At 50.6% G+C, this 12,077-nt stretch overlaps 1 protein-coding gene across 1 annotated transcript in view; it reads left to right on the top strand.

The window, feature by feature from the left end:
* The first annotated feature begins 3,966 nt into the window (after positions 1-3,966).
* CACNA1C (calcium voltage-gated channel subunit alpha1 C) overlaps positions 3,967-12,077 on the top strand; it is a 613,935-nt gene continuing 605,824 nt past the window's right edge. Inside the window, exon 1 of the mRNA XM_076007801.1 lies at positions 3,967-4,427. Coding sequence (XP_075863916.1) covers positions 4,379-4,427 — 49 coding nt within the window. The 5' untranslated portion in view covers positions 3,967-4,378. The remainder of the gene's footprint in view (positions 4,428-12,077) is intronic.

The following is a 12,077-nucleotide window of genomic DNA, read 5'->3' as shown; positions in this document are numbered from 1 at the left end:
GTAGCCTGTTTTTCTTTTAGTGAAAGTAGTCTTTTTCCTTGTCACTGATATTGTTCCTTAATATTGTTCACATCTGTGTAGGATTTCATTGCATAAATGCACCCTAGGTTATCCATGTAGTGGTTAAGAGCACAGACTCTGTAGACAGACTGTTGGGGTTCAACTGCCAGGTCTTTCAACATTTACTGGCTGTGAAAACATGGGTGAGTGAGCAAACCTTCTGTGCTATAGCTTCCTTGTCTGGAAAATCAGGAGAATAATACCTCCCTTAAAGGGTTGCTCTGAGGAGCAAATGACTTTATATATGTGAGGTACTTAGAATAATCTCTCAATGTTATTACTTAACTAACATCTTTGTTGAATATTTAGATCATTTCCAAGTTTTTCACTCTTACAAAATACACTGTAATTAACAAATTCAGTGCACTCTTAATTGCTTCCAAAGGAAATATTTGTGGTCACATTAAAGAATCTTTTCCAGAGTGAATCACATACTCAGCACACATTGAGTGTCCATATGTACAAAGCATTATGTTATGCACAAAGAATGAACACAGTTCTCTTCCTATAACATTTAAAGTGTATTAGGGGAAGGAAGAGGAAAGGTGCGTGCATGTATACTATGTAGAAAGAGTGCACAAATGAAGACCTTTGGGAGAGAACAGCGGAGGGGAGAGTACCCTTTAGCTGGAGAATCAAATCATTAAATGAAAGTGAAAGACAGACACCCTCCTCTGCTCCCACTCCCTCCCAGATCCCTAAATCAGAATTTAGAATGGTCTCCTTTTGTCACTTTGAGCATTTGTTACCTTGAAAGAGAGTACCCAGGGCTGTGTTCCAAAGTTAAAAGCTAGGATACAGGCGTACACTACAAGACCAATATTTAGGAAATACCTTTTTCTGGAAAGGAAAGAACACATTTCAAAGCTGAAAAGAGAAGTGAAAAGTGAAACTAAAGAAGCATGGAGGTAATATTTACTTGCTAGATTTATACAGTGCCTACCTTTAGAAAAGCCAGGCTATAAATCCAACATGCAACCCCTAACACATATACACTCTATTCTCAATGACTTGGTTCTTTGTGAATTATCTGCAGCACATTTTGCAATCATTTTACTGTCATTTTACACTCTTCATCTCCTTGAAGCCCTGCCCCCACCAGCTCACCCTCAGTCATCTTCTTAAAAGGGAGGGTGAGAGCGGTAGAGCCTGAGTTTGGTGTTAGGTACTCCCTGGGCTAAGTCCTGGCTCCACAGTTCTCCAGCTGAGTGATCCTAGGCATGTAACTTAAATCTCTACATCTCAGTTCCCACATCTGGAAAATGGCAATAATAACAATAACACGCCCCATATTGGGTTGCATTGAGGATAAAAGGAAGTAATGCCTGCAATATACCTATTGCAGTACCTGGCACAGATCACTGGGTTATGGTAGCTGTTATTATTCTTCCTGCACTATGGTGTGAAAGGGGATGCAAACCAATTCCATTATTGGTTTAAACAAATAACCAGTTACACCGGCCTCTGAAACTGAGGCCTATAATGCATGCTAAAGTAAATGGGGGATATTTGGATTTGTGTCATTTCTAATTTTCTCTGGTAGGTAGAAAATTGAGTATGAATACACCAGAATGGCAAAGAGAACAGATTTCTCCTGTAACTAACAAAATCTAGACCTGCTATTTACATTAGAATGAAGAGGACTGATGAAGCTTAATACCTCTCCCAGGGGCACTTGCATTTTAAACTGGGGCCAAAACCACTGGACAAAGGAATGAAGCAGGAGTGATAAGGTTTCAAGTATCTACCAGAGGACAGGGAGGCATTTTTATACAGTGAATTGCAACACTCCTGAAACCATCTCAGGCAGTCACTCATTTATTCATCACATATTATGTACTTATATCTGCTAGACATTGCTCTATGTACTGGTTTGTTCACCAGTAAATGGGTAAGACACCTGCCTTCATAGAGTTTATATTTTAGCAGGGAACAAGACAATAAACAATAAGAGTAATGAACCATACAGTATGTTAGCCAGACATCGAATACCATGTCGAAGCAGAGTAAGGGGGAGTGGGAGTGCTGGTGGGGGTGGGCAGGTCGCAGTACTCAATCAGGATGAGGGCAAGGTCATCCTCACCGAAAAAATGAGATGTAAGGAAAGCCCTGAAGGAGGCAAGGGAGTTCACCAAGTGGATGCCTGGGGAAAGAGTGTTCTGAGTAGTCGGAACCACTGGAGCAAAGGGCTCAAGGTGCGTGTGTGGGGTGGTGGTGGGTGTATTGTTGGAGTGTTTGTGGAAGACCAAGGAGGCTGTGTAGCTGGAGCAGGAGGGAGATCAGCAGGAGATGATGTCAGAGAGATTTTCCCTGCCATTCCTGTAGGTGCAGGTCACTGTAAGGACTGTGGCTTTTACTAAGTGAAACAGGGCACCACTGAGGGTGTTGAGCAGAGAGATGCTGTGGTGTGACATCTGAGATGGATCACTCTGGCCGCCTACTGGGAACATGCCCAAGGAGGGCAGATGGAGGGGAGACCGGTGACTTCAGAAACCCAGGTGAAGGATGCTGGCCCAGGCCGGGTGGCAGCACTGGTGGAACTAAGCACTGTAGGGTTCTGAGTTTACCTGAAGGTACAGCCAGCAGGATTTCCTAACGGACTAAGATGTGTGATGATGTGAGAAAGGAGTCAAGAGTGACTCTAGGGTTTTGACTTGAGCCACTAGGAATATGGGGTTGCCATCAACTGAGATGGGGAAGGCTAGGTGAAAAGCAGGTTTCTTTTGCAGAGACCAGGAATTTAGTGTTTGGATATATCAGGTTGGAGATGTCTAGTAGACATGCACGTGGAGTTGGCTGTAGTCTGGAATTCAGCAGAGAGGTCTGGGCTGCAGGGCTGGAGAGATCCATTTCATACAGACAGTTGCTGGAAGCCACGGGAGTGGTTGGCATCACCAGGGAATGACAGTGGAGGGGGAGCAGGGAATCTAAGGGCAGGTGGGAAGAAGTTTTCCCAAGAGGGAGCTGCAGGGCCCCCAGAAAGGGCTCGGGAAGGCCGGGTCTAGGAGAGCCCAGGCCTGCAGGGGGTGCCCTGGAACTTGCAGCGGCTGCAGTGAGTGCTGGAGAGGAGTGTTCGCTTCCCGGGAAGGAGAGGTGCTTGGTAGATTCCTGCCAGAGCGGCAGGAATAATTAAGAGAAGTAGGTAGGGATATCCTAGCAGGGCACGTGCTCGGCTGCCTCCAAGGAATTAGAAACCTGGGTCTGAGTCTGTTCAGACATCTGGGCTGGCTTTCCCCCTCTTCCCACCGTCGCCCTGTGTGTCCCTCCCACACCGCGCTGATTGCAATTGCTCCAACAGGATCACGGCATCACGGCTCATTCTGCCGTTCTGCCTCAGCGGCCCGATCTGAGGAGAGACTGGTAGCCGGGCAGACAGCATTCCTCCCTCGGAATTCCGCTCACCAGGCCTCCCGGCGTGGCGGCCCGGGGGCGCGCGGCGGGCGCGGGGCGCGAGGGTGTGTCTGCGCCGCGGCCCACGCGCCGGCCTCCCGCCCGCCCGCCCGCCCGCCGCCCCTCGCCCGCCCGGCCGGGCCTGACGTCATGTGGGCCGAGGGCTCGGCGGGCGGCGCGGCCGTGGGCGCCGGGCGTGCTCCCCCTCGGCCCGAGTCCGCGCCCCGCGCCGCGCGCCGCCGCCACATCTGGAAGCGTTCAGCGCGTCTGCCTCCGGCGCGCCGGGCGGCGGGCGCGGGCGGCGGGCGCGGGCGGCGGGCGCGGGCGCGGGCGCGCGGGGCTGGGCCCGAGGCGGTGAGCGCGGCTCTCGCGCGCCCCGCGCCTCCCGCTCCCGCCTCTGCAGAAACCGCGAGGCAGAGCGGCGCGGCGCGGCTCCTCCTGCCTCCTCGCCGGAGCGGCGGCGCCTTCTGCCGGGGACAGGCCGGGAAGGGCCGGGAGGACGCGCCGAGCGCGGCGCAGACGGCCCACCCCGCCGGCCGGCGCGCCCGCGAGTCCCCGCCTCGGAGCCCCCCGCCCCCGCCCCCGCCCCCGCCCGCGCCGCTCGCGCCCTGCCTCGCCGAGGCTTCTCCAGCGCCGGAGCCGCCGGGGTGCGGGCAGGGTTCTTGGAAGGGGCCCGGATGTGCTGAGGATGCGTTACAACCTCGCTCGCGGAGGCAGTGGTGGGAAGGAGCAGTGTTTGGTGTTTGATGCAATAATGGGAATCAGGTAATCGTCTGAAGAGAAGAGAGAGACTGCAGACCCAGGGCTTCCTCGAGTCTTGCACGGACGCCGCCGACCTCGGAGGACGGATTAATCCAGACCCGCGTGGGGGTGTTTTGCATTTCTGCCTCTTCGTGGCTTCTTCTCCTTTTTAAGCAGTTCTTGGTCCATGGTCAATGAAAATACGAGGATGTACATTCCAGAGGAAAATCACCAAGGTAAGGCTGGCCCGCGCCGCCTCGCCGGGCTCCCGCCTCTCCGCCCGGTCCTGCTCCTCCGCGCGCTCGCCGCGGCCGGGTCGGTCCCTGCGGAGTGGCCCGGGCTGCGTCCGCGAGGGGCGCGGGGCGGCGGGGCGGCGGGGCGCCGGGGCCGGGGCCCGAACCGCCGCGCGAGACGGAGCGGAAAATTCCCGCCCCTCCCCCTCCCGGCCCGGGCTCCATGTGTTTCCTATGAAATTCCAGGCGCGGGGGGAAAAGTTCCCCAAGTGTCTGCAGCCGCCGCGCGCTCTCGCGTTCGCCTCGAACGCCCAGCCGACCGGCCGGCTGCGCGGGAGGGCCCGCGAAAGCCCGGCTCGGGGCGCGGCTGGGAGCGCGCGCGCGCACCCCGCGCCCCGGCGGGGACCCGCGCCCCGGCGCCCCGGCTCCGGCATCCCCTCTCTGCCGGCGCCCCTGCCCCGGCCGCGCGTGCCGGGTGGCGGGTGGGGCGGGGATGCCGAGGGGTCTCCGCGCGCCCCTCTCTCCTCTCCTTCCCTCCTCGGCCTCGCCCCTCCTCGGGCGGCCGCCCTACGCCCACCCACCTCGCCGCTGCCTTTGACCCCGAGCGCGCCCACGCCCCGGGTGTTCTTGCTCGACCCACATGTGGGCTAGCACCTGAGGATGTGAGCGGTTAGAATTCGGGCGGTGTGTGGGCTTCGCTTTTTCATGTTTTAAGGAAATAATGAAAGGGTGTGACTGGCTCACGCGGCTCCATACTACTGCCCAGTGTTTCCTGAGCTCCTCCACCCTTGGCACCAAGTGTCTTCCGTGTTGGTGAAAGGCAGTCAGGTAACTCCCTGCTTCTCGGAAACTTTCTCCTTACTGCCCCCCCCCCATTAACAAGTTAATTCTTTTGAGATTGCTCAGCAATTAAGGTTTTGATGGGGTACAGGCAAGGTTGTCCTGCCTGTTTCCTGGGGTGGCAGGCAGCCTCCAGCTGCATCTCTTGTCTTCTCGCCACTGTTCTCTCTGTCTCTTTGGATGTTGTCTCCCTTTCCTCTCCTAGTTCCCCAAGCCTTCCTGTTTACGCTCTTCCTCTTCATCTCTTGCCCTGAAAGGCTATTGTATTGGTATCTGTTCCTTCTCTGGGTACTTCCAAGTGATGCTCTGAAGACCCACTCACCTGGTGGAAGGAATAGTCTCCTGGTCCCTTTGTCCTATCTCTTTCCTCCATTAGTCCTCGTCTGTCTCCATCCTTTGGGGACAGGGCCTCTACCCTTTGGAGCCAGAGCTGCCGTCCATCCTAGAACTGATTTGGGGCCAGTTGTCTCTGCTGTCCCACGTGGGTGACAGAGTGGGGATTTTGGCCTCCTTTGAGAGAAGGAATCATGTAGGGGTCTTGGGTTCTGGGGTGAGCCAGGGCTTTGGGGTCATGAGAGCTTCTGTCCCTGGATTTCTCTATCGGTGTCCCCTTCCCTCACCTCATGCCCTATCCCTTTCCTACCTGATGGAGTAGTGGATGGATTAGGAGGGGGCAAGGAGACACAAAAGGAAGGGTGATATTTTGGCAGAGTGGGGGTGGATTGCTCTCCTCCAGGTTCTCAGAGACTGCATGCTTTACCCACTTCCTCAGTCTACACAACCTTGATGAGAACACAGTAGTATCGCCCTAATACTGCCAACGGCAGTATACTGTGGTAATGATGGTCCACATGGTGATAATCCTAAGTAATTTACAAGGTCTCCTCTTAGTGCGGGATAAACCCTTCTGAGCCCATTTCCTAACTCCGATTCTTTTCTTTTGCCCCTCAACACCCCCCTTCCCCACTGGGAGCAGACATTAAAAGTAGGAGTGCCAGCCCCAGAGAGGTTCATGAGAAAGGTAGAGGGGAAGGCAGCAAGGGAGCTGGTGGCCGGCAACTCTACCTTTCCAGTAACATGCCAACAAACACTATGGCAACCTGAATTCCAGTTCTCTCCCTTGAAGCTGCAGTGATTATATAATTCACAGGAACAGTTTTGCTTCCATTCCTAGATGCAGTTCTCAGGTGAAAGAGCACCAGGATCCTTGTACCCCTCCACTTTACATCTCCTCTTCCTTGGTTGGTTGGCATTGCCCAGGATTTTGGGGAAGGAGAAGGGGAGGAAGGTGGTGGAGGTGGTGATGGCAGTCATGGGAGAGCAGGAATGTTGACAAGGAAGAGGTGGCTGTGGCTGGTCACTGAAGGGGCCATGAAATGTCACTGGGGTTGGAGTTTCAGGAGACAGAGAAAGGCCAAATGATTACTTCAGATTAGTAATGGAGACAAACCAAACAGTGGAGAACCAGAAAAGTTCCTGGTGTCTAGGCTGTGAAGGCACTGAATGCATCAGCCCTTGCTCTGCCAGCTTTTCAGTCTGGGGTATGGGTGCGTGCGCGCGTGCGTGCGTGTGTGTGTGTGTGTGTGTGTGTGTGTGTGTTCGTGTGTGTTCGGGCTGTGGATACAGAAGGTCAGTGCATGGGAACAGCCTGGATGTTCATGGAAGGACTGGCTTCTCACTCTGGGTTTCAGGTTGCAGTGGCACACACTAGCCTCATCTTGCCTCTGGTACCCTGTCTGCTCTGGTCCAGTGCCAGCCTCTCACTTTTCTGAGCTGATTTTCCATTGGGGGCTCCAGCTAGCAAATGAGTGTCTTAATAGTCAACCATTGAACAAATAAAGCCTAAGAATGTCCCTTATCTGCTGGAGACAAGGCAAAGGGAAGAAACATGTGTTCTGGGAGTGCAAGACACACTGCTTTTCTGTCAGCTGCTTAACGATACAGCCAGAATAATAATCGTCATAGTAAAGTAATAATAATGATCACAGTTAATTTTCTTTACAAATGGTCAAGGAACAGTGTTGCTTGCACATCAGTTTGTGCAGGTTAAATAAAGCGTGACATTAGCTTCTCTTTCTCTTGATACTGTGTGGAGGAAACTGGAGAAAAAGGGCAATTGGAGTTCATAATATTGTTCTTTGTATTGCCCAGGTACTTTTCAAAGTATCAGAATATGACATGATAGAATATATTAAAAAGAACCAATTATTCATTATTTCCATAGAATACATGCTAACGGTATTTATTGTGTGCCTGTACACATACTCTAAATAAGGAACAGCTGTTTTAAATAGATTACACAAGAGTTTGATGCACTTCAGGGACCCGGGGTGTTGTAGAGAGGTATATTGATAATGCTGTCTCCTAAGACTGGACGTTTCTTCCTTATGTGAAGAGAAGACTTGTCCTGTACAGGTAGATGCTACAGATACAGTACTTCCTCAGTATTTAACCATTAGCCCCCTGGAGCCATTTCTCAGGTGACTTAGGACTCTTCCTTTAATGTTCTCTGACTTAAAATTGCTTGAGTCTGGGTTCTTCTGTGAATAAGACCTACAAAGAGAGTCCAAGGAACGTACTACACGGAGGTTTCGAGGTCCTGCTGATCTTTGGATTCCCACTTCCTAGTGCAGACCCCCCCTCTCCCCATACAAGGCTGAATGAATGCCTGCTTTAACGAGTGAATGCAGCCGGCAAGACGGACAGTGTGTCTTCTGCCTCTTCCAATAGGTGGCGCCACAGGGCTTAGGAGTCAGGAAAGGGGCTCCAGGGTCTGTCAGCGAGGAAGGATGTTGGGGGAGTTCGGAGATAGATGCCTGTCAGAGCTGTGACTCTTTCATCATGCCCACACCTGCCCGGTGCAGACAAGCTGAAAGACCAGTGCGTGTCTGTGCCACACCCCACCCGGTCTCTCGCAGTCCCTCCGTGACCTTTCCGCCTCTCTGGTCATGAAAACCCGTTCTGTGGTTCTCCCACTCTGCTGCGCACTTTCCCCTCAGATTTCTGTTTCCCTCTGGCACAGACAGCATCCTCGGGGGAACCTTTTGGGCGATCAGCTGAACTTGTTATGGCCGCATATTAATTTTCTCCCTGATTTGCCGCGGATGGTTAGTAACCAGAGGGCCCAGTGGTCACCAAGCCCAGTGGAGCATGAGGTGACCTGAAGCATGGGCTCTGGAGGCTCTAACGTGTGTGGTTACAAAGCTTGTCAGCTCAAAGCAAGAAAACATGTTCCTAGCTTTAATAGGGAAAACACCACAAAAACAACTGGGTACACTTCACAGCTGATGTCTGTTTATGAGTCTGCCTGGGTCTCCTGCTGGGTAATGGTGGCAAAGCTCCGGAGACATAGGTTAGGAAGTAACTGAGATTTGTGCTAATTTTTAGTGATGTTTTCCAACTCCTGGTGTTTTCTCTTCTGTCCCTTTCTTCACTGGGTTTTCTCAGTTGGGTGGCAAGTTCTATGAGGTCTGAGAAGCTCTTGGCACTGTTGAGCAGGGGTGAGTGGCTGGCAGCACTTTCTTCCTTTTACAGTAATTCTTCCTGCCTGATACAGCAGCTGTTCGTTCTGCAGGAGGCACAGGTCAGCCAGCGCCGGCCCAGCTCTTCCTCGCCAGGACTCTGAAATCAAGTGCTCAGCCTTCAAATTCTGGAGACAATTTTATTTCCCAATATGGACTAAAGAAAACTGATAGCTTATTTGGGAAACACCTGGAGACTTAACAGGCCTAATTAGCAAAATAATCACACTGATTTAGTCTGTTTCTAGATTCCTCATGGTTGCCTAAGTTAAAGTTGGGCACAGCACTGTGGAGAACAGAAGATTGATTTGAAAAAAGGCATGGGGAATTGCTTTACAAAATATTAGGTGCTAAATACTTAGCAACATAAGTGCTAAACATTCTGATAATGAAACAACACTCCGAGCCATGGCTGTCATTATCGAAATAATTTAGTAAACACCTGTTTACATGTACCTCAAGGTTAGACACCACATAAAACAAGTAAAAGTGACAGCATCCTTCTGGGAAAATGGAATTTTTTTGGGTGGTTTCAAAGCCAGGCGTGTAGATTTCAACTGAACCCACTGTAGAAAAAGCGAAATGGAGGGCTGAAGCAATTCTTGCCATCATTTGAACCTGAAGGCTAGGTGCTCTGAAGAGGTCTTCTGTGTGTTTTAGTTCCCAGATGGGGTGCTTATTTGCTTAAGACCAGGCTTGACTGGCCCGGTGCAGAGCCAGTGTAGGGATGCTTGGAGCCAGCTGCTTCTCAGGGCAAGAAGGGAAATGGAGCCCATTTTCTGTAGTCCCCTTCCCCTGCTGAATTCAAGTGGGAGCCTTGAGAGCCTTGCTTCAGTTCTAGCTGTGTATGTCCTGTGCATGGGACCCCAGCTGGGAGACGGAGCCCAGGGTGACCTCATGGAGAAGCAGAGCTGTGAGTTGGCCGGAGCTGGGAGAGCAGAAGACGAAGAAAGCGGGCAGAGGTCTTCGTGGGTGTCAGGCTTCGGGGCTGGGGAACAAGGTCATAGGTCATAGAGTGTACTCAGCTACAGCATGTGGAACTGAACAATTTAAATGTATAAATAGGGGTTTTAGGGACTGTCAGGAGAGAAGTTTGGACCTGGAGCTTAGGAGACAAACGAAGGTTAAAAATGGGCCCTTACTTCCCCAGAGCCTGAGAGAGCCAAAGGGGTTAACCTGGCTTTGAACAGAGGATGAGGGAAAGGTGGGCAACTTGCAAGAAGCCAGAACTCCTTAGTCCTTCTTCCAAACCCCCCAAACAGTACTTTCCATAATACATTTCCTTCAACATGTCTTTCTTGTGCCATACTCTGTGTGTGTGTGTGTGTGTGTGTGTGTGTGTGAGAGAGAGAGAGAGAGAGAGAGAGAGAGAGAGAGAGAGAGAGAGAGAAGGGTTCTGGGCTCATATTCTTTGAAGAGTTTGTCAAACACAGAATAAATGTAATGTCTCTGTGGGAATTTGCTGTCTAGGATCAGAACATTTCATAGGTAAAGGAATGGTAGGGTCAGACCCACTTCCACTTGAGAAAATAGAGGCTCCTAAAGAGTCACTGAGGCAGAGACCTGACTAAATACAAGGTCTCCAACGTCTTTATCCTCCTGCCTTCTCCTGGCCGCACTTGGCATCTGCGAACCCTCTGGGAGAGCATCGCCTAGCGCCTCTGGTTAAACTTTGCTTCATAAATCTCTCAGCCTCTCTCTATTCTTCCTCCCCCGGCCTGCACCTTTGTGCTGCCTTAAAATAATTTCTGAGGTGTTAGATTTAGGAACAGAGTTGGGAGGGTGGTGGTGGGGAGTCTATCATTGGAAAGATTTAAAAATAATTTCTTAGACTACAGAGTATAAGTTCATACATGTCCACAAGAGACTCCTACAAAATTCAGATCACAATTTTGTCTGCAAACAGATCTGCCTGTAAGCCTTTTTTATTTGCTCAGTTTCCTTCTGCCCTAATCTAGGCTTGTTTCTGGAGAGTGGTGGGGGATAGGAAGCCAGGCTGTGCTGCAGGCACTTCCCCTGGGGAGCTGCTAGGAGTGTCCTGGGTGGCCAGCTTCACTGTTGACCAGGGCACTAAGATGCAGATTACCTTCAGGGAGGAGCCTAGGAACAGACTGCCTGGGGTTCTACCTGAGTTGGGTGAGCAAAGGCTTCTTCCTGCTCCCTTGGGTTGGTTTCTTGGAATCCCAGACCTCTTCCCAGGAGACATTCCCAGCAGTGGTGGTTTAAATTCAGCATGTGGAAGAGAATTCACCCAGGATCTGCCTCTGACATTACCATCATCCTTGAAGTGTTCATTGGCTGACTTGTCTGATTTTCTTATAAGTCGTCCCTGAGAAACTAGAAGGCCTTTGAGGCTGACTTGGTCTAGCTTGAAGACCAAGGCTTATGCTTGGAGATGTGGCCTGTGAGCTCCCTGGAGGAAGCCACCATTTCACCATTTCAGAACAGAGTGTTGTGATAATTTCATGAAATATTCAAGCTGCCAATATGCCAACAGGGGTTTCTTTTAATACACTTGGTGTTGCCTGCTTGAACCTAGCTGAAAGGAAAATAAAATAATCTTGTCTCCTGTCCTTTAGAGGACCAAGCCAACATCCAGACAGTAAATGAATGTTCTTTGTGTTGCCTGTGGGCAGAAATGTTGACTTGATTACTCAATTAAGCTCCATTTACTTTATAACCATTTTGTCACGTTCAGCCATTTTTATTGTTTTTTTTCTTTCAAAATAATCTACGTTTCAAAGACATTAGTTAGCAAAAGTAACAAAATAAATAACTAAATAAAAATAAATAAAGCTGTAGCTAGAGAAATGACTTCAGTCACATTCTTTGACTTTATCTCTTTGAGAGTTTTGAAGGAATCAAGTCTCATTTTTTCTGTCTGTGAAATGGAGGTAATAATTCTTAGCCATTCAACTTAACGGGGTAGCTGTGGGGCTCTAAGTGGGAGAATGAATGTGAATCACTGTGCAAATTTCAGTTATTCTTATTCTTCTCATCAGAGAGCAGAGCACCAGAGTCTGAAAAAGCAACACCATGAAGCAACTTTCACAGCATTTCAAACAACTCAGGAGGTGTTATTGGAGGGCTGACATTATTCAAAATTTTAAAGATGAAAATGTAAAAACAAAGAGAAACAAGAGTCTGTGGTGCTTTGGCTGATTCCAGAATAATCAAGGAAGAAGTGAAACATTGGTCAAGATAGGCCTGTTGTTTGACATGCAGAGGTTCTTCCAGCCTGTGGCCAGTGGGACCCAAGGATGGGTCTGAACTGCTGCTTCCTCCCTGAGGG

Source organism: Microcebus murinus, chromosome 10, assembly GCF_040939455.1.
Source record: "Microcebus murinus isolate Inina chromosome 10, M.murinus_Inina_mat1.0, whole genome shotgun sequence".
Lineage (NCBI taxonomy): Eukaryota > Metazoa > Chordata > Mammalia > Primates > Cheirogaleidae > Microcebus > Microcebus murinus.
This window is presented reverse-complemented; position numbering and strand designations above follow the sequence as displayed.